The sequence below is a fragment of the Equus przewalskii genome, chromosome 3 (genome assembly GCF_037783145.1).
Source record: "Equus przewalskii isolate Varuska chromosome 3, EquPr2, whole genome shotgun sequence".
Classification (NCBI taxonomy): domain Eukaryota; kingdom Metazoa; phylum Chordata; class Mammalia; order Perissodactyla; family Equidae; genus Equus; species Equus przewalskii.
The window spans coordinates 107,294,602-107,320,448 of NC_091833.1; the positions used below are offsets into that span (position 1 = coordinate 107,294,602).

General features: G+C 44.4%; 1 protein-coding gene across 39 annotated transcripts in view; it reads left to right on the plus strand.

Annotated features, from left to right (window-relative positions):
* The window catches only part of PROM1 (prominin 1), a 130,114-nt gene extending 106,273 nt beyond the window's left edge, over positions 1-23,841 (plus strand). For 20 of the 39 annotated variants that reach the window (XM_070613126.1, XM_070613131.1, XM_070613125.1 and 17 more), the window contains 14 exons: positions 878-1,030; positions 6,183-6,306; positions 7,642-7,745; positions 9,391-9,475; positions 11,107-11,253; positions 11,875-11,946; positions 12,999-13,091; positions 14,871-14,924; positions 16,640-16,720; positions 16,841-16,909; positions 19,446-19,538; positions 22,379-22,494; positions 22,996-23,019; positions 23,485-23,841. In XM_070613126.1, the coding sequence (XP_070469227.1) occupies positions 878-1,030; positions 6,183-6,306; positions 7,642-7,745; positions 9,391-9,475; positions 11,107-11,253; positions 11,875-11,946; positions 12,999-13,091; positions 14,871-14,924; positions 16,640-16,720; positions 16,841-16,909; positions 19,446-19,538; positions 22,379-22,494; positions 22,996-23,019; positions 23,485-23,491 (1,222 nt within the window). In that variant the 3' untranslated portion in view covers positions 23,492-23,841. The remainder of the gene's footprint in view (positions 1-877; positions 1,031-6,182; positions 6,307-7,641; positions 7,746-9,390; positions 9,476-11,106; positions 11,254-11,874; positions 11,947-12,998; positions 13,092-14,870; positions 14,925-16,639; positions 16,721-16,840; positions 16,910-19,445; positions 19,539-22,378; positions 22,495-22,995; positions 23,020-23,484) is intronic. The other 19 variants (XM_070613116.1, XM_070613134.1, XM_070613117.1 and 16 more) reach the window with 1 other exon arrangement.
* Positions 23,842-25,847: the final 2,006 nt, after the last annotated feature.

Below are 25,847 nucleotides of genomic sequence, written 5' to 3' on the forward strand. Positions count from 1 at the left end.
TTGTGTCCCCAGTATCTGGAACAAAATGCCACAGAATGGGTGCGGTTGGCTATTATTATAATTATTGAGATTGCTCTTAATTCAATGAAAAGCTTTAGTGGTGGCTTTTGTCGCAGAAGTAAATTCTTTATATTTTAGTATTTTAAAGATTGGGAAGCATTTCTACCCTTGAATGTTCCTTGGCTGCTGGAAAAGGGCATTGTACATTCCGGGAATGCCAGTAAGACCTAATTGAGGATCCATTATCCTGAAATGTCTCACAGGACCATTACGAAATTGAGATTTGCATTCTGCAGGCATTTGATTTAGGATGCTTATAAAGTTCTAAAATATTCAAAGCATTTGCCATGTAGAGAGTTTCTGGTTCAATAAAGAACACCATGCGCCCTAAATATTCCAGGAACTGCAAAACATTTTAGAGAAAGACCTGGGAAAATAACTCGGTGTTTCTTTATCTGCTGTCTTATCATGATCTAGCCATATCTCATCATCATTATGATAAGCTCTTACAGCATCAGGAGCCTTGAAAGAACTTAAAAGTCCTAAGGGGTACTCTTATCAGTAGCCTTGGAGAAGTTGAGCCCTGCTTTTGAGCCCCATGGGAGTAAAGCAAAGAAAGGAAGGAATGCTTCGTGAACATTGATAAGAGCGCTTCACAAACAAGATAAAAATTAAAGTTTTTTGTTGGTTGGGTTGGAGGACTAGGGTGGGAAGGGCTCTTTTCATGACAGTATCGCCCTAAGGAATTTGTTCACAGAGGAATCTGATGTTCGATTGCAGGTGTCACTCTCAGCTGCTCCAGCCCTGGTCCGACAGCTTTCGAGTTAGGACAGTGTCGCCTCTTTTATGTGTACTAACACTGTGCTTGCTTCACCAGGTGGCTGGGTGGCTTGGTTGCCTGCTGTTTGCTGACTCTCATCGTGATTTTTTTTTACCTGGGCTTACTATGTGGCACCTTTGGCTATGACCAGAATGCCACCCCCACCAGACGAGGCTGCATCTCCAACACCGGAGGCGTCTTCCTCATGGTGTGAGTGTTTGCTGTTCTCTGTCGTGTACAGGGTGGAAGTGCAGGAGGAGAGCAGGTGATTCTGGTGTCACGTGGACCCTGTGGCCTCTGGCCAAGCACTCTGGGTTCCAGCAGTGTAGGCGTCTTGGTGATTGTATTTACCTTGTTTTGGGAAAATCCATCAAGCATAAAAAGTAAAACTCTACATTAGTTGCACTTTGACAGATAAGCTTAAACACACTGTGTATATATGGTGGGCTCCTCTTTAAAGCAGCTGTCATGGGAATTATTTCCAGGTTTGCTTTCTTGATTCCCATAGTTTTTTCCCTACATCCATCCATCCATCCATCCATCAATCCATCCATTCATTAATTCACCAGATACTTGCTGAGGACTGACCTGGTATCAGACACTGCTCTTTATGGTCAGCTAGCTTGTTCACTTTGAAACTCTAGAAACTTGGTTTAGAACAGAGATTGCCAACCCAGCACCCTTGGGATTTAGACAAGTAGCCTCAATTAGTGATGAGAGCAGGTGTGAGTACCAGCAAAAGGTAAGCCTGTAGTCGACTGGAGCAACTGTGCTTGTTTCAAGGACATTCATATCCAAGTTCGTATTTTTGAAAAAAACTTTACCAGGATGTGACAAGGCAGAGGGGGCATGAGCTGGGTGTGACTGGAGATGGAGCCAGAAATGTAAACGAGGACACAGGGGTAAAAGCTTTGAATGCTCCCCAGAGAGGAAGCTGTGTGTGTTTCAAGTTGATATTCTCTTTTCCAATAGGCCATTTGAAAATCGGCAGTAGAGAGTGTGACGGGGCTCAAGGGCAATGGTAAAGATTTGGAACAAGTCCTTTGGCAATGGAGAGTCAAAATCTCAGCCACATGCACTCGTTTCTCTACTTATGTCACTTGTACCAGACCAGGAGAAGCTGACGAGCACGTGACATGCATTAACTTGCTTTTTTAAAACATCGAGTCACTACAATAATTAATCAAACTTCTTATGAGCTGTGATTCCAAGGCCTTTCCCATAAGCCTTTAGGATCCAGTATAGTACAAGTCTTTATTAACATGAATGCGGGCACCAGAGACTTAAAAATAACCTTAAAACTAATGACATGAGAGTTTGCCAGAATTGGACAAAATTGGACAGAGCTCCACCCATGGAAAAGCCTATTTGCCCACATGCCTAAACTGAACAAAGTAAACCAACAAGGAAGGGTATATTTGTTCTGCTTTTTTGTTTAAATGCACACACAGGTAGAAAAGTAGTTTAGTGTTAAGAATTTAATAATCCTGATACTTGGCTGTTTTGTCAGTGTTTTGATGGTAAGTTTATATATTGCGTCTTTTTAACTGCTTTCAGGGATGCGTAAATTGCTCTGAAAAGGTACGCCTTTCATAAAATTCTACTCACACTTTTATTAGGGATGAAACCAGAAAATGTTATATCTAGCTTCAAAGAAAAAAGAAGCAAATTGATTGAGGCTGAAGTCTCCTTCAGTTGGGATGTAATTCTCCCTTCTGCTTCAGATTAAGAAATCTGTAAGCGACAAAGTTGCATGGAAACCTATGGCTTAGGGGTGACGGGATTGATCTCAGCAGTAGGAATAAGTTGGTAACTATAAGATGCTGTCAGGTGCATCTCAGGTGGTCTGCGACTGAGGGTGGCTATCATTTCTGTGTGGTTGAAGCCCACCATTCTGCATGGCATGCTTTGCTGTGCTTGGCAGAATTTTTCAGCTCTTGAGACAGCCAGTAAACAATAGGATAGTTGTAAAGGGAAAAATGATTACAAGTGTAGTCAATCTAATCAGACTGGTTAGAAGAATGCAATTTCTTCTTTAAAACTGTTTACTTGCTTGTAGAAACAAGAAAGAATAGATTTAGTTCAGCTGCCACCAAAACACTTCAAAAACGGTGACACTATCAGATCAAGAGCATGGGCCACTCTGATCCTGTGTCTTCTGAGGGTCCAGGGAGCATTTTAGGGGCTGAATGGGCTACAGTGTGGACATAGAGGGTCTCCCCAGAGATAAGTGGACTAACCAAGGCAGTCAGAAAACAATCTCTCATACCGAAGCCTGTTACAAAACTTTGAGTTTTAGCTCTGGAAAACAATGTCCAGATTATGCAGATCTTTGAAGAATAACTAATACCTGGTGTCACCGCATGTGTCACGAAATGGGCACACTGGCATATGGCCTGTGTCAGTTTCAGAGGCTTAGATATTTCATAAAGCAGTTAAGCTGTTGCAGGGCCCCAAAAGGCCATAATCCAATCCCCTTGGTCAAGTCATTCCCATCTTAGGGAATCTATTTTAAATAAGTAAGCAAACTATGGACAAAGCGTCATGAGCAGAGAAGTGTTTGTGCCGTTTTAGTGATAACAGTGAGGCCTTGGAAATGACATAAATGTCAGCTGCCGAGGAGTGGAAGGTCATGTGGGCACTGAAATGGTAACCAGGTTGCCTATCCTGGATTGATGAAAGTTTATATGATAATACATTTGACAAAGGTTCAAAATTGTGCATGGTTTATTTTAACCATGTAGATCCAGGATCAGCCAATCTTTTTCTATAAAGGTCCAGATAATAGATATTTCAGGTTCTGCTGACCACAGAGTCTTTGTTGCGGATTATTATTCTTGTTCTTCTTCTTTGGCTCCTTCATCTCATTCTTGTTTTTCTTGTTCTTATTCTGTTTCTCCTCTTTCTCCTTCTTTACAACATATTAGCCATTCTTATCTCAGTGACCTTACAAAAACAGGCCCTGGGCAGTTGAATGCCTACCTCTTATCTAGATATATGCATATTTAGAAAACAAGGGCTGGAAAGGTTAACAGCATGCTATTTAGAGTAGTGGTGTTGTTTTGAAGTGTTCTATCATAGGCTTTGATTATTTTTATAACTCTAATACATGCGCGCATACACACACACACACACACACACACGCTCATGCACATAGTTAAAACCCTGGTGGCTGGCATAGCCCTTGCGTGCGTTCCTCTTCTTTATACTCTCCCTAACTCAAAAGCCTTGCAGGTCAGAGAAGGTCAGGCTGACAGAGGGCCCCTCCAGTGAACACATCTTGCTATCCATTTTAGCAGAGCTGTGCAAATATTTGTCATTATGCCTTGAGTGTTTGCACTGGGGAGAATCATGCCCTTAGGAGGGGATGCTATTGTTGTCGAGAACATCAGCCTACACACTCCTGAGGATCATTCCTGGTGTGCACCAGTGATGGTAGATGCTTTGGCTGTTCCACCTAGTTTGATTTCAGAGTTTGCTCTCTTTGTGTCTACATCTGGGCAACTGAGCACTGCTGGAGAAAAGTCATACAATTGGGCACATTGGTATCCCTACGAAAGTATGACCCCCTCCTCTCCGCCTCAGATGGACCTTCCAAAGCCTTGTGAGTTCTTTCCTTCTTTCCTTCCTTTGTTCTTTCCTTCCTTTAATCTGCAGTGGCTTTTTCCACTCTGATCCATCCCTCCTCCTCATTTCCCCCCCTCTCTTAACAGATGGCTTTACCTCCTTCATCAGCCATTGTACAGCTTCCCGTCACCAAACCCCCAAATGCCCCTGCATTCACACACAAGCAATGCCAGGTGCAGAGGGGTCTCCCATCTAGGCCCGTCCCACCCACCTGCTGTGTTCTCCATCCCATCCCTGCCCACCGTCCTGAGGATGTAATTTAGATCATCCTTTCTCTCTCCTGCGTCTTCATTCTCTTCCCCTCTCCTAGACTTTCTTCTCAACACCTAAACATGTTCTGTTCTCTTCCCTCTTTAAAAACGAAAATAGAAAACCTCTACCAACCTCTCTTCTTCCCTCTGACTCCCCTCTCTGCACAGACACATCAGACTCAAGATCTGTGCTTGCTGCCTCTGTTTTCTTATCCACCACTTACTTCTCAACCCGCTCCACTTTGATTTACTCTCCTGTCCCTCCACTTCTTTCAGGTCAACAGTGACCTCTGTGTCTCCAGTGCGGTGGACTTTTTTTAGTCCTTCTCAAATGTGTCCTCTCAGCAGTGTTTGGAGCAGCTGACCACCCCTCCATTTGCAAACACTCGTTTGTCTCCCCTTCAGTGACATCACGTCCTATGGTTTCCTTCCTACCTCTCTGATTCTTCATCTTGGTCTCATTTGCCAACTGGCCTTCCACCCCCTGTTCTTCAAATGGTGCAGTCCCCCAGGCCCAGTCCTAGGCTGCTCCTGCCCCGAGTCCCAGCCCCAGGGATCAGGGATCAGTGATCATTTCTAAGCTGCTGATTCTCTATTGCAGGCCTGTAGCCCAGATGTCTGTGCTCCAAACACGTGGCTGATTCCTCTACAGCGACATGGCCAAAATCCCATTTTCTCTTCCCTTTCAGAGCATCAGTGTTCCCTGTCCCTGCTGACAGCTCTGGCGTCACCCTTGGCCCCTTCCTTTCCTTCACCTCTAGTGCAAACTCCTCACCACATCCTACTGCATCTGCCTCCTATGACATATCTCTTTCATCTGCTAACTTCTCTCTACCACCACCAGCCACATCAGGCCACCATCCCTGGCCGGATAACAGCTTCCTCAGCGGTATCTCCATCCATGTGGGCATCTGTCCATCACATCCTTCACTCTCTGCCAAGAGTGTTCTTCAGAGAGAAATTGGGTTGTGTTTCTCCTGAGCTTAAAGTCTGTCCATAGGTTCCCCTCCCTGGATCCACCAGGCCACATCCAGTACACCCCTCCCTGCCTCTCAAGCTGCCATTCACGTCACTCTGGGCCACCTCTGTGGGTGCAGAGCCATATTAGCCTCTTTCAGACTCCCAAGTGTCTACTTCCTGCGTCAGAACCTCCCCACTCACTGTGTTCTCTGCAGAAAGCCTTTGTTCTCTCAACTAACTCTAGAGTTTGAACCGTGACTCATGTCTGAACCACAGTGCTGGGCTGCAGGTAGCCCATGAACTGAGTCGTAAGCATTTCCTAAATGTGTGCCTAGAACTGAAAGATCACAGCGCTCACCACCGTCTATCTTCACTCCTGGGTAGGCTAGCCCGTTTAACCTGCAAAAAGCTGAAACTACAGGTCCATTTTATATGTTAAATTGGTAGAGTTTGTAAGTACTGGCAGGTAATATTGAATAATTCCTTGTATAATTATTAACTTTATTTCTATTTTTTTTTGCCAGCGGGGTTGGAGTAAGTTTTCTGTTTTGCTGGATATTGATGGCCATCGTGGTTGTTACTTTTGTCGTTGGTGGAAATGTGGAAAAACTGGTCTGTGAACCTTACCAAAACAGGAAGTTATTCCAGGTAAGTATGATTTTTGTGCCCATGAAGGAAGGGCTTGAGCAGAAACTTCGATTTCCCATATCTTGTGGGTTTCTTCAAGAGCTGTGCAAAAAGATGAGCAGTTTGGTTTTTATTTAATATGTTGAGATTCCTTCTACCTGTCAGAGCAAAAAACTTAGGTAGTATTCTTATTTTTTGAATGTCAAGGAAAGCAGTACCAGAAATTAAGGCCTACTCGTGAATATGGATTGTAATACGTTGGAAGAATAGAATTCTCCTCTGCAGTAATTCTCAAATGTGGCTGAAAACATCAGGAGATAAATTCCCAGGTTCCTCTCACACTTCAGGAGATTTCTGGCATTTCAAAGAGTTTCCCAGATGACAGTTGCCCACACAGATGGTTTGAGGCCCTAAATTTGAAGTGAAAAAGACTGATAAATTACATGCCTCGTGGCAGAGGGTCATCCCTAGTGGAAATCTGATGAGATGGTTAGGAATTAAATTTAATTCCCTCTAAAACCAACTACTACAGGCACTATGGGACCAGTTCACAGTTTCGCTTCATTAATTAACGAGGAAGTTTTTAGTCTCTGTGTCTGTCTTTTCACTCTGGCTTTCCAGTGTTTTTCTCCAGATTCTGATTTTTTAAAATATATTTCCATTTTCCTGTTGTATTGAATATATTTTTCCACCTCCAATCTGTTATGAAATCAAGTGAATGACTACTAAAGTAACCAGTTGTTGTCACGGTATTTTAATTATTCAGTTGGTTGGGGAAAATTAAATTGGGAGCATCAATTTGTCAAATTATCTCCATTTGATCTCTTGATAAAAAATAATACATCAAGCCAGACTTCATTACCTTCTGTACTGTGTTAAGTCATTAAAAAGGAATTCTTAGAAAGTAGAAGATATTTTGAAACCATTTACACTCCTCAAGCATATATGGGTCAGGCACTAATTAGGCCTCATATATGATGTGACGTCAGAGAATGTGCTCGTTTTAGCTCATTTTGTCTAGAGAAAAATAGTGAAGAGATGGGGCAACTGCTTCATGGCTTTCTATTAGCTATTCTAAATCAAATTGTCTATTCTTCTCCCATTTATAATATGTTTGTTTTACTAAAAAGAAGTATTCTCCAAAAAAGTGATTTCAGTAATTTCTATTGATGCTACCCAGGGGTTGATCGATTTATTCCAGTTGCCCTATTCTTTTCTAGTTTTAAGTTGAAAAATCAATGAGGAAAATCATGATAAGAAAACCTCCAGAATATATTTAACAGAATATTCATTTTATTATGTGTATGTATGCTAGTATGAAACTTTTTAAAAAAAAATTTTTTTTATTTGTTCTAGGTTTTGGACACACCATATTTACTCAATGAGAATTGGAAATTCTATCTCTCTGGCATGGTATTTAACAAACCAGATATTAATCTCACTTTTGAACAAGTTTACAGGTATAAATAATTGCATTATGCATTTTTTGCTACTTCAAATGTTGTTTTTCCAGAATGAGAATTTTGCTTTCAAAGCATCTTTAACCTTAATGATAAGATTTTCCAGTTTCAGAATTAAGCTGTTCTCTAGTTTCATCCGAAGGAAGTAGAAATAAGAACAAAAAGATAATCTTTCCCCTGAAAGTCTTCTAGACCTTGAAGTGGTAATGTCTCAAAATCCCTCTGCCCAGTAATCACTAGGATTCATTGGTTAAGGTGACGCTAACGTGCATTCACAGGACCCTGTGAAAACTCTTGTTCAGGAATCGCCCCGCCCCAAGTAAATGCCGTATAACAAGAATTCAGTGGATGTGTCCAAATCAAAGCCAGGCAAATAGCAATGCAGCTAAAGGTCCGGGCTGTGCAGTCAGGCTGCCCGGGGCTCTAGTCCTGCCTCTACCACTGGGGGCTTTGTGATCTTGGGCAGTTCTACTTCCTCTCTCTTCAATATGAATGATGATAATAGTAACTTAACCTTCATTTCAACGGCTCCCCATCACCTCTGGCAGAGACAGCAAATGAGTGGCACACGTGTCCACTCCCTCTTACTTTGCCCTCATGCCAGACCTGAGGAATCAGTGTGGTCTTCTACTTAGCCCAGGGAGTCTTAGGATCCTTCTCAACAGTATGTTCTAGGCCGGTGCTATCAATCCATTGGAGTTTCTGTGCCGATTAAACCATCCCTAGGCTGAGAGGACGGGACCAAGCTTCTTGGCCTGGCCTGCCAGCTCTTTGTGATTTTGGCTCCTGCAGAACTCCCCAGTCTTTCCTCTGTTTATTAGTGTGTCAAGCTCTCTGTCCCAGCAACACCAACCTACTTGGGGTTCCCTGAGAGGAGTATCACACCTCCTAGGGATATGGGAATGTTGCCTCCCCCAGGCATCCCTCCGGATCGGAGAGCTCTGGTTGCTGGACAAGGCAGGGATGCCCCCAGGAAGTGGCTGTCTTGGTGGCAGGGATATCCATCAGATGAGGCCGACTCTTCTTAGCTCAGTTGAGGAGGCCTTTTTCACATTTTACGGAAGCACGGATTGGTGAGGCCCAGTTAGGTTTATAGCCAAAGTGTGCTGACTGCCTGGGTGTTCACAGCCCCTCCCTACTCCATCCTGCCATTAGCGTATATATCCAACCACGTGTTTAGTAAGTGAAGCTCCACCCTGGAAACGTGAAGGGAGAAGGTCTGGCGGGGGCTTGATAGAATCTTTGAATAAAGTCCGTGATATGCTTTGTAATACACCTCATTCTAGCAAGTGTTGTTTTGGAGATTTTTTAATGGGAACTTACTTCTTCCCAAGATGTAACCTTGCGGTCCCTCACAACACTGGAAGGCATGCAGAGGAGACAGACAGAAAGACGTATTTACCAATCCTATTGTATCTGTTCCAAAAATGGGGCATTTGTAAGTGGGAATGACATCAAGAATGGTGGGCACTGGGGGGATTTGTGTGGCCACTGGGGACTTCCTACTGTGTTGACACCAGCAGCTGCTCCTATGTGCACAGATTGAACAAAGAGAAACACTGAACGTCTCTCTCCGTCCATAGCAGTGGACAGAGGGAACCACAGCTGCCTTTCTGCATCATGATTTCTCTGTTTATTCCTATAGGGATTGCAAAGAAAACAAAGGCATTTATGCCACACTTAAGCTAGAGAACAGCTACAATATCAGTGAACATCTCAACATTCAAGACGTAAGTAATTAGAACCAATCATGACATTCACATATTTCTTTACTAAATCCAGTTATCTTTGTTTTTTTATTGAGGTGAAATTCACATAAGATAAAATTAACCGTTTTAAAGTGACGTTTAGTACATTCACAAGGTTGTGCAACCCTCAGCTCTATCTAATTCCAGAACATTTTCGTCACCTCCCAACCAGTTGTCTGTCTTGGGGCCTGAGTTTCTCTCGCAGATTACACAAGAGCCTCTGCAGGGGCCTCTCTGCAGACACTCACAGGGAAAGGCTTTATCTCACTGAGTGTCGATGTTCCTAAACCCACCTGTTTCCCAAGGGTATTGGCTCTCCGAGACCAGCTGCTTTTCTCTGTCAGGTCCCTAAAGAGGGAATGAGGCACCAAGAACTATGGCCCATACAATCGTCACTCTTTATGAATCACGGCTGGGCCCAGGGCTCCAGGAGGGGCTCTGGAGGGCTCTGCGGGCACTTGACAAGAGACAGCATGGCAACAAGGGTGGAAGTGGATGGAATGGAATGACCTCCCCTCATCTTTTGCCTAAGCCCACCCCCAAGTCTTGAGTCTTAAGACTCTGAGGAGAGCCCACTCCAGAGGGCATTGGCCAGAAGAAGGAGCAAGAGAGTTTGAGCTGCCCAGGCCCAGGGTGCCTGTCTCTGCTGGGCTGCCCCCACTGCCCCATGCCTCTAGGGCTTCTGGTCTTCTCAGCTGTGTAGGAAAGAATCTAAGGAGACTTCTTTCTTGTGGGCTTCCAAAATGGAGGCAGATTCCAAGGGATACCAAGGGAAGAGGTTGCTACCCAAACCCTACCACTAGCCCACTGAGGCATCTCTGCAGGCTTCCTGAGGTACCATGAGACCATAATGGCCTGATGGTTTTCTAATGTGGAGAGATTATTTGAAAGCTATATACAAATTTGGTATTGATTATCTTCCCTAACTATTCCTTGCATGTATATGTAAATAAAATCTAGTTTTGTAACCAAGCCCTAAACAGATGCCCTCTAGTCATTTGCCCAACATGCCATGTATCATTTTTGCTGTGCACTGTGATGAGTAGGGTTGGAGAGCACCACACACTGCCTGAAACTACTGCCTGCTTTCAGGACAACTGCAAGTCATCAACCATGTTCCCATGATCTCCAGTCTCCCTACTACCCAAGTCTGTGTGCACCACCTCCTTCCCCTGGGATGCAGCCTACCCAGCCCATTTCAGCATCTCTGTTTGTCAAGACTCACTCAGAAGCCCCCTCCTCTCTGTTGCCCTCCCACGTCCCCTGCTTTAGAAGGCTCTCCCCCTCCCCTGGGGTCCTGATGCAGTTCACGTGCCTTGATTATGACACTGCCTCTTCCCTTTGAGGCCTTGGAGGGTGGAGATGCAGTGTCATTTTGCTTTGATCCCACCTCCTCTCTTGGTCCTTGGCACGGGGCGTAAGGAAGGAGGCAGGGAGGCAGGGAAGGAACGCAGGGGAGAGAAGAGCACCAGGAAGGAATGCCAGGCAAATGTCAAATGTGTGTGGGGGTTTTTTTGTCCTGTGTAATTTTATTACTCTTTAAAAGCATTAAGCATGTGACATTCTTGGAAAAGATTGAACTTATTTATAACTTTTTTTTTTTTGTCACACAGTATACCGGAAACATAATCAATGATTTTGAAAATATGCAAGTAAATATTGACAATGTTGTTCTGCTGGATGAGGCAGGAAGGAAACACCTTCTGGATTTCAATTCTTCAGGAATAGACAAAATAGATTATGATGCCTACTTGGCTGCGGTATGATCCATGTATTCGTGCGTGATCTTTTGGGGGAAACTAGAGCATGGGATATGTGTTTTTCCTTTCTTTTTTTACTGAGGTAAGAGTCACGTAACATAAAATTAACTGGGTTAAAGTGAACAATTCACTGGCATTTAGCATAATCACGATGTTGCACAGCTACCACCTTTCTCTAGTTCCAAATCTTCATTACCCCAAAAGAGAGTCCCATCCCCATCAAGCATTTGCTCCCCGTTCCCCCCTCCCAGCTTCTGGCAATCACCAGCCTGTGTTCTTTTTTTACAAATTTACCTTTTCTGGATATTTCATGTGCGTGGAATCACACAGTAGAGAACCTTTTGTGTCTGATGGCCTTAACTGGTCCCGCTCATGGAGCCTAAAGTCTTTGAGATTCATCGATGTTGTTGCCTGTATCAGTATTTCATTTCTCTTTACGATTGAAGAATATGGTTAAATGAAAGTAATATGGCTTTATATGTATAAAAGAGAACGTAGATGTTGTCACCTATGGAAGAGTTTACTTTATGCTGGTGGCCCAGGTTCACTCTGTTGCCTATTAGATGTTGTTAAGGTTGAAAAATCCCATATGCATAACAGTTTTTTTCACCTCTTTTGTAGGTGAATAAAACTCCCGGAGAACTGAATCTTTCATTATTTGCAGATAACCTGGAAGCAAAAGCCAATGATTTGGTGAGTTCAAACAGTTCCATTAAATCATAGATGTCGAATGTCAATACCGTCCTCAGGGAAGCTGCGGAAGAGGTTCCTTACACCACAAGTCACCGCTTGTTTAAAAACGCCTCTTGTGCATGTTAGAAGTTCCCATCCAGAGCCATTGCCACGTGGCCCAATGTCTGTGAGCATGTGAATGTTTGCAGGCGGCTTCAGGGTGCACGCGGCTGTTCCCAGCGTCTGCTCTGGGCGCTGGTGCCCTCCCTGCTTTAGCCGGATCTGCTTTCACCCCGTCGACCCCCAACTGCCAAACACACGTGCACACACTTTTCTTGCAGTGCAGGGAATGGTAGCTGAGGGCGCGGGAGGGAGAGTCCGTTTGGTGCTTTGCATCGCCAATAACCAGTGCATAAGGGAAGGCAGAGACCTCGTCTAAGCCCCATAAGCTTCCCCTTCATCAGCTCCTCGGCTGGCTGGCAACGAAATGGCTGTAACTGGTCCCTTTCAAGAACAGCAGAGCCTGGTGAGGAGGAAGCTGGGCTCCGGAGGAAGACTGGAATTTACATCCTGACTCAGCCATTTCCTAACTGTGGGAACTTGGGCCAGATATTTCACCCTTCTGTGCCTTAGTTTCCTCATCTGTGAAATGGGGACAATAGGATTGTTAGATGTTAATATACTAAACACTATTTAAGTGTGGGTTAAATAAAAATTTCTCACTTGAGCCTTGGTTTCCTCATTTGTAAAATGGGGGTATAGCCACTGTAAAATCACCTTGCAGTGGCTTTCTCATGGTGAAGCGAGAGAGAAAGAGAGAGAGAGAGTTCAGCCCCTGGCACTTGGGAACAGCTAGTGAGTGGGTTCTTGCTGAGAGTCCATGGTTCTGTGATTTGAAATGGGTGTCTTGGTGCTGACCCTCCCAGCCGACCCCCAGGCCCACAGCCTGATGGTACAAGGAGGGCTGCGTGCTTATGTCATGGCTGCCCTTCTGGGAGTTCCTGTGACTAAAGTGAGTGCTCCAGCATCTGGACAGAAGGTGCTGATCTTTCTTTATTTTATTCTCTTCTTAGCCCCAAGGAAACTTGAAACAGTCCTTGAAAAGTACTGCAGAAACTATTCGAACAATTTATCATGACCAAGTCATTCCTTTGGAACAATCAATGGTAACGATCAACAACCTCTGGTATCTCCCAGTGACCTGAGCAAAATCCATTTTCCCTCGCTGGCTTTCCTGGAGCCTAATGACACCTTTGCATTCCTCAGTGGTCAAATCCCATTGGCCTCAGGCTAAGAAGCTGAACTACTTTAAAAATAAAATGATAGTAGCTTGGCTTTAAAGAAGACAAACTTTCAATTTCTTCACTCCTTTTCTGCTTATTTCCTTGCCTTTTTCCATCAGAGTGTGAATAGTTAGATTAACTCTGTGGCCGCCTCCCCTGCTTTGCTCTAGTTTTGTCACGTTTAACAGGCCCCTAAGCCACCCACTTAGCTAAAGTGCTGATGTGTTTGTTCTGGACTCACTCTTACTTATTCTCAAATGCTTTCCCTCCAAACCCTGCCAAGAAATATGTGAAGGCAAGGGTAAGTCCTTTTCCTCCTGCCTCCATTTGGCTCTGTCCTCTGTTGGGATAGGCATTGTTTCCTTTCTCCTCTCTTCCATCCTGTTGTCTGACTTCCCCTTTCTTTTACTTCCTACCCCTTCTGGCTTCTTTCCTGAACGTCTCCAGGGCTGTTTGTAGCAGAGAAAAAAATGGGAGCTCTGGAGTCAGGCTGACCTGATGTCAGATCCTGCTTCTGCCTCTCCCAAGTCTTCAGGCTTTCAGTTTCCTCATTAAAATGGTGGCAACAGATCCCGCCTCGCTCTTACCTGGTTCCTGCAGCTGGAGGATCTGACCTCCCAGGGACTCTAGAGAGGAGGAATTATTATTGTGCTTGTGTAGGGGGCATGTTCGCAGTTCTAAGAGGAAGACTGTGTGGAAACCAGGTTACAGAGTCAGCTTGCTCTGATTGGGAGACGCATATTTGTTCACTTGACTCCAAGTGGACTCTGGAATCTTCCAGAACTAGTTTTCACCATCCCTCTCTCTCTTTTTTGTCTCCTGACATTCTAATTCTTTAGCATCTTCACAAAGTCCTCCTATTGAATTTTCTTAATTTGTGTGCTATGCTCATCACAATCCTCTGCCATACTTGTTTATGTCTAGATCATATTTGTTAATATTTTAAGCTGGTTTTCACATATTCCTTAAATGCTTTTTTTAATAGACAGGAGTCCTTGGCCTTTTCAGAGCTGAGGCAACCTGTCTACAAATGGGCAAGTTGTTCTGTACGTGTGACCTACAATCTAAACCAGGGGACAGCACACTACCACCCCAAAAACCACAGCCTGTGGGCCAAATCTGGACTGTTGCTATTTTTATAAATAAAGTTTTATTGAAACATAGCCAGGCCCGTTTATTTACAGATGGTCTGTGGCTGCTTTTGGCTACCAGGGCAAAGTTTAGTAGTTGGGATGGAGTATGGCTCACAAAGCCTAAAATATTCAGTGGCCCTTACCAATATTTATTTGGCCCTTGCCGATAAAGATGATGAATCCCTGATCTAAACCAGGCAGAGTCGGCCTCTCTTGTTGGGCAGCCCCTATGTACGTAATGCCTGCCACTTTCAGCAAACCTGATTCGAGGGGGTTTCCTGGCCACCTTGCATATGATGTGCTGCTCTTTGAAGTTCTAGAATACGAATTCTGCTTTTCTTCTTCAGGTTTCTTATACTAGAGCTCTATGAGGTGCACGCTGTTACTTGCGCCTGTTTCTTCTGGAATGAAGTATTACAGAGTAAAGTCGGGTTTGATGGCTGACTTGGGGGAGGGAGGGACACGAGGCACATGGTCTTTGCTGCTTTATGTAACAAGATGGAAAGTATTGTGTATGCTTGTTCCCCAGAACACTGCCTACAAAACCATCCAGGAACTTAAGCACAACAGCAGCGGAGTGCCGGTGAGGATTTGTTTTCTTTCCGTCTCACGGGGTCTTATTATGAAAGCACACACAGGCTTTCAGAGATGTTGGTTTTGCAGGTACTTTAAGTAAAAAAAGGTCTCAGTTATCCATCCATTTTAAATGCCAAACTGGTTTTTCTTATTTCCTTCCTACAAGTATTTCTGTAAGTGCAGACCTCATCTTGGCACGTTGTTAGACACACAGGTGCAAGCTGTGTTTTGATGTGTCGGATGCAAGCTTAGAAGGTCCATTAGTCACCATTACTAAGATAGTGCTGCCTGACAAACAGCAGTGCCTTCTGACCCCAAACTTGGATTCTCCTTGTTGGGCCGACTGTAGGTGTCTCCACCTATCTTCCCACCTAGAGACCCAGCCTGAAGGAGAGGCTCCTGTCTGGGCTGCCTCGTATCCTCATCGTGGAGGTCAGGAATTCAGAGGATGAATGGAAACATGGGTTGCCCTTTAAGCCACTGCTTAGAACCAACACACTGCCATTTCATCTGCATTCCATTGGCCACAGCAGGCAACAGCAGGTCACACAGCCAAGCCCATCATTGTGGGGGTGGGGAAATGCACCTCCTGCCCTGGGAAACTGTGTCTGGGAAGCTACCATTCATCATGAACAGCTAATACAGTCGACCACAGGGGCCTCCCTTGGGCTGCAAACATTCCCACAACAGAAACCGAGCTCCAAGGCTGTGTTGTATTCATCTTGTACCCACAATGCCAACAGGGAACTCAGAAACTATTTCTTTATTGAGTGGTATAGACTGCCCAAGAGAGGTGTTGGATGTCAGCCCCACAACAGAAACCTACATGCTCCTCCCATTACTCTTCTCTGAGCTCCCTCTGCCCACCTTCCTCACAGGGATTCTCGTCTCACTTAACTGTTTTCCCTAGGTGCTGTGAGCAACTTAAGTTAGGGTCCATTCCTATGCCCTGGGCAGCACTGAGCTTGCTGCTTCATTGGTGAATGAGATCCTGACTCAGTTCCTCTGAAGACTGTTAGGTTTCCTCTGCTCTGGGACCATCTCTCTCCCTCTTGTCGCGGTTGGCGTTTCACAAGTGTGTGTCCCAGCCGGGGGAACCTGGAGACAGACTGTTGCCCGCCTGCAGGCCCTTTGCCATCCTTCTGCACCTCGACACTCAGGGTGCCAGCGTGCTGTTGTGCATTGCCTTTCACGAGGGGCCAGCCGCGGGGGCGAGTGGGGTCAGAAATCAGCCCGTGACCCACTGGCCAGGCTGTGTGCCCTGAGGTCTCTGGGTAGAAGGGGCACCATTTCTAATTTGCACTAAGCTGCCACATGGGTTGGCAGTGACCTTGTCCTTATTTGTGTGGCAGTGCAGAGAGTGTGGACTTTGGAGTGAAAAAACTAGGGGTAAATCCCAGGTCTTAGCTTCCCAGCTTGGTGACCTTAAGCAGAGTCAGCTACCTCACCTGTGAAGGGGCCTAACAATACCCTCCTTACAGCCTTTGAGTATCTGACCAGGTGATTCAGACTAAGGAGCTGGCCCAGTGTCTGGCACAGAGGAAGTGCTTGATATGTCCCCGTCTGCTTTCCTCTGCCCTCACAGGGTTGGTCTGGTCTGTCATCTTCTTAACTAGCAAGCTGTGGTGTGGGGCTGTGTTATCAGTTCTGGCATCGATATGCAAACTGTCCCATGAAATCCTTTATCATTTAATACCATATGTTTGTTGCTGTGTTTTCCAGGCGAGAGTGACCAATATCCTCTCCTCTTTGGACTCTGCTCAGGACTTCCTCATAAAGCATGTTTCCTCTGTTATTGTTCAAGTAAGCTTTCTTTTTTTAAATAAGTAGGCCAGTAAGTCTATGTGTGGCCATAGCTACATGATTAAATAGAATAAGATATAGTCATTTTAATGGTTTTACTACTCTTTGATTTCTTTCCAGGAAATGAAAAAGTATGGGAATACAATAATAGGATACTTTGAACACTATCTGCAGTGGGTCAAGATCTCTGTAAGTTATTTATCTTTTATAAACATAAGGGATCATGTGTTCAGATAGTCATTTTCTAGGATAAAATAAGGAGGAAATAAAATTAAATCCCTGGTAATTCGGTAGGAGATAAGTAAAAGAACCTTGAATGTGGGGACCATGAGGGGAGGTGCCATAAGACTCAGCACAAGTGTCGTCCATGCTGGGTGGCTTCCCAGGGTGCCCACCAGGTTGGAGAACATGCCCCTTGTGTCTCCCCCAGCCCCCTTGGCCTGCTTTCATCATAGGGATTCTTGCCACACTTGACCGTGTCTCCCCCAGGGAGCCAGGAGCTCCCTGTTTGGGTGCATTTGCTGTTGTGGTTGGTACGTGCCCTGGACAGCATGGAACCTGCTGCATTCTTGCAGTGTTAGTCAAGTAGCAGTAGCTTAAACAACAGAAATTTGTTTTCTCCCAGTTCCGAAGGCTGGAAGTCTGAGATCAAGGTGTCAGCAGGGTTGGTTTCTTCTGAGGCCTCTCTTCTTGGCTTGTAGATGGCCGCCTTCCCTTGTGTTTTCACACGTCTTCCCTCTGTAGGTGTCTGTGTCCAAATTTCCTCTTCTTTTATATAAAGACCAGTCGTCTTGGATTAGGTCACACCTTAATGACCTCATTTTAACTGAATTGCCTCTTCAAAGACCCTATCTCCAAATATGGCCACATTCTAAGGTACTGGGGTTAGGACTTTAACATATGAACTTTTGGGGGACACAATTCAGTCCATAACAGTGGGGTCTCCACAAATGTATCAGGAGAGTAAATGGAGGAGCAGAGCAAAGTTCACTGTGGTTGTAAGGCAGCACCTCGCTCTTAGCACCGGCTTACAGAGAATTACGGTGTCTTGAAAAATGCCTTTTCTCATCTTGGGCTCTGGGCTGGCTGCTCCCTGAGGACTATTCCATTGCAGGGGATGCTTGCACCTCAGTTACTTGGGTGGGTGCTGCTAGCCAAGATGGGCTTTGAGAAGTCTAGTGACTCAGGAAAATTTAGGCTACCCCTGAGCAGCCATGAGCTTCTCCAATCCTATTCCTGTATCCTGATCTTCACCACGTGAGCCCAAGCTGCCTGGCCATCTCCTCCCTCTTTTCTGCTCCACCCCGTATTCCAGCCACACTCAACTGCTTGAATTCTTGAAACTTACATTTCTCCGTGTGATCCCCTCTGTGTGTCATATCCTCCTCCAGTCCCCACCATGTGGGCCATGTGCCTGTTTATCCTTCAAGATCCAGCTTTCTCATGTCTGTGCTGACCCCTCCTCCCAGCCCCCAGATGTGAAGATCTCAGGGTCTTCTCAGGGCTGGCATGAGAAGTACATACACAAGTGAGTAGTGGCAGAAGAATATGTTATCATCATCGCCACCATTACCACTGTGAGTCATCCCCACTGTAGACCAAGGGACCACATTTTAGTCACAGTCATACCCAGAATACAAAACAAACACCGTGGAACCAAAGCCAGTCTGGATAGGAGCGGTAAAGTCATACAGGAGCCGCACCGTGGGAATATTAGGGGGCCGTTTGTGAAAAATGGATCAGAGCTACACCACAGGACTTAGAGAGATTTTCACAGGGTATAAATGAGCAAGAAAAGCAACATGCAGGAAAACGTACAGAATATGAGCCCTGCCCCACTTTTTGTGAAACTTACAGTGGAAAAGCCTATGAGAAGAGTACATAGGGCTGTTTGAGCTTAGAGAAACATAAGGTTCTTAACACGGGTTGCCTTGTAAGGTATAAGTGGAAGAAAAGGGGAAGGTGAGCCAGCTAATGAAGGAAAAGAAATAAGACACAGCCCTGCCCAGGAAAGCCAGCATCTATCTTATCGTACGTACTCCAGTGCGTTCTTGAATGAATGAAGATAGCTGTCTTACGTCGGTGGGATTGGATCATTTGTTTATTCTCACCTCATTAATGAGTACAGTGTTTTCTGTTTTCTAAAATGGGGTCAACATTTACTGCTGTTTTTTTTAAATAAAACTCTATTGGCACACAGCCACACCTGTTGTTTATATCATCTATGGGTGTGTTCATCCCACCAGGGCAGAGTTGAGCAGGTGTGACAGACGTGTCTCAGTCTGGCCTGCAAAGTCTAAGATGTTTACTCTTGGCCCTTCATAGAAAAAGTTTGCCAATTTTTGTTCTAAAATGTACACTCATTAGTTAACTCACTCCACATTGTCAGATCACAAAGGGGTTAGGTAAGACATTCAGACTGAGACCGTGCCGGACACATGTACTTTTTCATTATCTCAGGAATCTAGAAGGATGGGTCCTGTTGTTCCAGGTAACAAACAAGGGAACTGGAAACGGAGGCTCAGAGAGAATCAGGGTCTTGCTTTCAAGTAGATACTCTTATACGTGGTAGAACTCATCCATAGAAATCAGCTCTCAGCTCCTATCTTAGAGGGCATGGAGATCCGTTTTGTGAAAATGGGCCAAAGGTAAACGGCATGTCTAATTCTTGTGGATTTTTGTGGGTTTGGTTCAGCCAAAGTTTGCCTGTTTCTTACCCCCATAGATCACTGAGCACATGGCAGCCTGCAAACCCGTGGCCACTGCTTTGGATTCTGCTGTTGACGTCTTTCTGTGTAGCTACATTACTGACCCTGTGGTAAGAATTTCATCTTTCAAAATAAGGAGACACAATAAACTCATCGTCTTTAATTTTTTTTTCCAGATTGTAGTGCACACTGTAATGTAAAATAGTTTTCTGCTTTAGTCTGTTATGGTTATAGAATCCAAGATCCAAAATAAAATGTAGATGAATGTGTTTTGATACCTAATAGACTAGAAAATCAAAGACCCAGGTGCAGGCGCATGTCTTCATTCCTTACTGGAATTATATTGGCAAGTCAGGAGACTGTCATGAAGAAAACTCCTATTGGTCCAGAATAGTTGGAAAGGATCAGTCCTTGGTGTGCAGATTGCCAATATTCAAAAGGATTCTTAGTGCAAGTATATATCTATATAACCCCAAAGCTACAGCAAACAATTTAATTTTTGATTTAAAAGCCCTTTGAGATGTTACCGTTGGGATGGTAATTTCCAATTAGTCGATTTTCTTCCTCAGCTCTATTCCGGACATGTGCTCTTTCTCTTTCTCTCTCTCTCATTCTTGCCCTCCACACTCATACCCCACCTGGGTCACGCCTCTAGGTCTTGTAATGTAATGGTTGAGAACACAGGCTCTGAATTCAAATTCCACTTCTACATTTTCTGAACTCTGTGACTTTGAACGATTATTGAACTTTTCTGAGCTTCTTCCCCTAAATGGGATTGTTTTTGATGGTTCAGTGAGAAACTACCTGTAAAGCTCTTACTCCATTCCTGGTACATTAACATAACTCAGTAAATGTTCGCTATTATTGGCCATTGTTCAGTTTTCAGGTCTTAGCTCAAAGATATCTTTTTTTACAGGAAGGCTTTTCTGATCTTCCCAGCTGGTTTGGGCTCCCTTTTCTACATTCCCAGAGAACTCAATGCTTTTCCTTTAGAGATGTTATTGCTGTTCGAATGGCACATTTGTGTGGTTCCCCACAACACACACTAGACTCTAAACTCCATGAGCACAGAGCCCGTGTGTTCACTGTTGCTTCACTATCATCTGGCATATTGCCTGGCACAGGCAACTGAATGAATGAAGGATGATCAGATAGTTATCGCAGCACATCTGTATTGCTCTATCCATCCATCTCCCTGTCCCACGTCCTCATGTCCATTTGTTTGCTGGATGGACATTTGTACCAGAATGGAAACAATCTTGCCACTTTCCCAGCCATGCAGACCCCAAGCCTTGGCTTCCTGGCTGCTTCCCTCCTCTTCTAACCCCTTACCCCTTCTGCATGGAGCCCCTGCTGAGGGCTTTGGTTGAAGCCCTCCTTAGGGAAGTCCTAGGTTAGCCTGGTTGATTCTGAATTGATCCCCTTGCATCCAGTCTTCACTGCCCACCCCCCAGCCAATAAAACCACCCAATTACCAGATGCCTCTCCACAAATAACCAGGGACCAAGGGAGGAATGGCCTGGAGGCTGCTCAGGAAGATTGTAGGCTGGAGCTTTATAGTAGGTGGTTTAAATAGTAAGGAGGAGCTCTGGGCAATGACTTCAACAGCAGAACAGACCCCAGGCTGACTAACTTGTTCTCTTCTATCTTGATTGTTCCCCAAAGGATTGAGATAGCTTCCAGTAAAAGCATACAGTTGTCATAAAGCTATAAAGCCTCTCAAACCAAGGTTGAAAGCACAGAAATCTACCAATGAAAGAATGTGGGGGGAAAGGAGCACAAATTTACTGTAAATTCTGGGCCAAGAGGTGCCACTGCCATTCAGCACTAAGCTGGGCCAGGAGCAAAGCAGAAATGCAGTGGTGGAGCCGTGAGGTCTGGGCAGTGGTTGTTATATTCCAGCTGCCTTCTGCCTCACCGTGGGGTGCAGAGGCCCGCTCTAGTGTTACTTACAGCATTATCCTAAGGTAGGGGTCACGGACTTGAACTTCTGCGGGAACTGGCAGGTTGTAGATCTACAAAGCAGGCCAAGGGTGAGATGCTGGCTGCTGTCCAGTATCACGGGGTCATGCTGCTTGTACGCAGCTGTGTCTGTTCTGACTGGTGAGTAAGGTTAAAGAATATTGGATGTCACCCCTGCAAAAGCTAGTGATGTGGCCTGTGGCAGACTGAGGACCCTCTTGAAGGAAGAACCCCCACTGAGCTGCAACTGACGTGGCCTTGTGGGAACAAGGGCTCAGCATTGTGCGATGGAACTTCAGACTTTTCAGGAAAAGACGTAAATCCAGGTTTCTATGTGAAATCTGACTTACAAATGTTGGCAACTGTTTAAAAAAATACTTTAACATTGCTTTTTAGACAAAACAGCGTTGGGTTCAGCCTATGATCTACCTTGAAGACTGGTTAAATTAAACGTGGCACGGTTGTTGAGAGCCCAGTATACACTGGGCGTTGCTTCTGTCTTATTCACTCAGTAAGCTTCTGGGCTGGGGAGGCTGCAGTCTCACTGTTCAAGCAGAGCAAAGCCAGGAAGATTCAGTGTTCACTCTAACATCAAAACAACTCATCAAAGGGATTTGGGCTCAGGCCTGCTGGCCATCCGTGCCCTGTAGTTGGCAGCAAAGAAAGGCCATCTAGTGGGGGGCTCGAGGTTGTTTTGGAAAGTCCTAGATGTGGACCCTTCTTCACTACCTGCTGCCTCTCTTCCTCATTTGTAAAATAAATATAATAATAGGATCTCTGCAAGGTTTTTATAAAGATTTAGTGAATTATAATAATAGGTAGCACTTCACACAGTGGCTGTTCATATGAAGTTCACAAATGGTTTCAGTAAACAAAATTAGAAGTCATTGGAAAAACAGCAAAACAAAATTATTTCCTGCAAGCAACTGTTGTTTTCCGTTCTCCATCTTCAAGCATTTAATCCTCCCGATTTTCTTTTTTCCCCTAGAATTTGTTTTGGTTTGGCATAGGAAAAGCTACCATATTTTTACTGCCGGCGATCATTTTTGCTGTCAAGTTGGCCAAGTACTATCGTCGAATGGACTCAGAGGACGTGTATGATGAGTAAGTAGACGAGTTTCCAGAGAGGCCGAGAGGCTGGGCATCATTTTCTCAGTGGTGCTGCCTTCCAAGAGCTGCTGAAGACGAGCTCTGATGAGCTGGATTTTTTTTTAACTAGTGGGTCACTCCTGTTCAGGTGTTTTCTTTATAGCGAATTTCTTATGACCGTCTTAACTATGTTTTTCCTCTTGCTTAATCTCCTCAGCTTCCTTAACCAGCCTTCTTATTTCTTGTTTGCAGCTCCTCTGTCTCGGGGACTTGGCACTTTACTTTATAACTCTTTGACTAGTTTTCCTTTGGGCTCTGTAGTCTGCCCTTCGCTCTGTCTGGTGACTTGCTTGCCTCGTTTTTACTTCACTCACCTCCTTCTCCAGTATTTCTCAGTGTTTCTCCTGAATTTGCAGTCAGCACCCGCGTTAGAGTAAAAATGTGGGGGATGCAGCTCTTGAGCTGTAATAGTAATTAAAGAAAAATAATCGTATCTCCTTTTTTTGTATTTTATAGTGTTGAAACTATACCCGCGAAAAAGTAAGCCTTTTGTTTTTAAACCATATTCATAAGATGGGACCGGGGAGGCCTTTATTATTATTTGATGAACTTTTTAAACTAAATTAATAACATCTTAATGTTATATAACAACAATAGATATGCCCAGATAAAAATCAATGCTGATGCCACTTGAAATGAGGGCTGACACACAGAGGTGCTGAAGAAATACTTGTTGAATTAATGAAAATTTATGTGTTAAATTTACTAACATATAAAGTGGTTGTTTCAGTGTTTGGTTTTAAAGGGAGCAAAATGTAAATATACCTTTTAACCTTCTTTGTAGATTTAACAAATTGTCGCATACTTTTCATTACTTTGTCTTTGTGATCCATGATGTAAATGCTTCATCTTAGCGGTGTCTGGGGTATATTTATTTTTGTTACAGTGTGGGAAATGGGAATATTGGTTTTCGTAGACATCAATTCACTCCGACTGTATGAACAGTTTTTAAACAGATCCAACTGCACGAGTTCGTGAGCCGCCGCGTCTCCAAATATTGGGAAAGAAACCTCCCCTTCAGGAGTTTCCAGAATTCCGTGAAACCATGTGGAACACGCACTGATGGGCCCAAGAGAAAAAAGTGCACAGACCTATCTTTTTATCTTTAGAATTTTGGCTTTAATCATCTGAGCCTTCTAAGAAAGTTTAAATATGTAACATTCATTAATTTCCAGTTTACTCTTTGGAACAAGACATGAATTTTGTCACATTTGATTGCATAAGAACTTAGACTTGTAATTAGAAAACATTCAGCAAATGGCAGATATGTGTGTGTGAGCAATAAAAGAATGATTTCAGAAATAGGATTCTGATCTTCTTATTGAAAACTGTACCTAGATGCTATAGATATCAATTAAATCACTGTATTATTTTCTTAGGGCTGCTGTAACAAATTATACAAATTGCGTGGCTTAAAGCAACAGAAACGTGTCCTCTCCCAGTTCTGGAGGCTGGAAGTCTGAAATCACCATGTCCGCAGAGCTGGCTCCTCCTGGAGGGCCTGGCGGAGAGTCTGTCCCATGCCTCTGTCCTAGAGCCTGGTGATTGCTGGCCATCCATGGCACTCCTGGGCTTGTAGTCTTATCACTCCAGTCTCTGCCTCTGTCTTCACATGGAGTTTTCCTCTGTGTGTCTGTGTCCAGATGTCCCTCTTCTTATAAAGACACCAGGCATTGGATCAGGGCCCATCCTAGTCAAGAAGGACCTCATCTTAATGTCATCACATCTACAAACAACCTATTTCCAAACATTCACGGGTGCTAGGTGGACATGAATTTTGGGGGACACTCTTCAACTCAGCACAGGCATCCAAGAGCAATAGCAAATGGCCAAAAACATACAGACGTGAACTGGAAAGAGAGCAACACCATACACAGAAGTTGAATTAAATTAACAAAATTGGAAAGGACAGAAAATAAAAAAATTTCATTAGATATATGCAAAATAATGACTCACCTGCCCACCCCACCCCCCCCCGAATTTTGTTTGTCTTTACTTGAGAACATGTTAACCATCCACTGCTTCTGTACATAAATTGTCTCTCAACCTAACTCAGTGATGCCCAGCTGCTGCTACACAATGGATTCACTTAGGGGAGCTTTTTAAAAATGCTGATGTGGGGCCGGCCCGGTGGCATAGTGGTTAAGTTTGCATGCTCCACTTCTGTGGCCTGGGGTTTGCAGGTTAGGATCCCAGGCATGGACCTACACACCACTCATCAGGCCATGCTGTGGAGGTGTCCCACATACAAAATAGAGGAAGATTGGCACAGATATTGCCTCAGCAACAATCTCCCTCAAGCAAAAAGAGGAAGATTGGCAACAGATGTTAGCTCAGGGCCAATCTTCCTCATCAAAAAAAAGGGAAAAAAAAGACTGAAAAAAAAATACTGATGCTTGAGTCCCACCCCAGGGATTCTGATGTAGTTGGTTAGGAATGTGACTCGAACATGTGGATTTTTCAATTTACCCAGCCGATTCTATTGTACAGCCCAGGTTGAGAAACACTCCCCTAGATTAATTAAATCAGAATTTCTGGGATATTTACCAGCTAATTCTCATGGGCAGCCTAGGTTGAGAACTACTAATACAGCCTCTAATTGCATTCGCACCTAACAAATATTTATGATCTACTATGTGTCAAGCACCGTGCAAGACACTGGGTGGGGGAGAGGTGAGCTAAGAGACTAGGTCCAACCTCAGCACCAGTGATGGAAACCGAGACGACGCATTTGATGAGAGTGTGAGAGGACACAGAAGGCTGTGTGATGGTGGGGACAGGGCAAGTTTGCTGCAGTTGAATTTCTAAAAAATATATATATACGTCAAGCATCTACTATGACACATTTATCAAATCTGTTTCTTGTAAGGGCTCTGTGCCTTTCGCTTGTTCCCTCTTCTGATCCTCACCACATCCCTATGCAGTAAGTAGTTTTATTCCTAATTATAAACTAAGTGGCCTGAAGCCTAGAGAGGTGAGCTGTCCAATGTCACACAGCTCACACACATGTGGGCCAGAAGAGGATCCAGCTCTCCGCTTGCAGAGCTCTTGCTTTTCTGTACATACGCACCACGGGCTAGGGTGGGTTTCGACACAGACCATTTCCTAACAGCATTCAAACTAACACCACCATACAGCTGTCTGGTATTTTCTCATGACAAAATGTAACATAAATCAGTGCCACTCAAAGTGTGGCATAGGACTGGAAGCATCTGGATCACCTGGGGAGCTCCTGAAACGCTAATTCTCAGACCTCACCCCAGACATAGTGAATTAGTGTCTCTGAGGGTGAGGCACACAAATGTGTA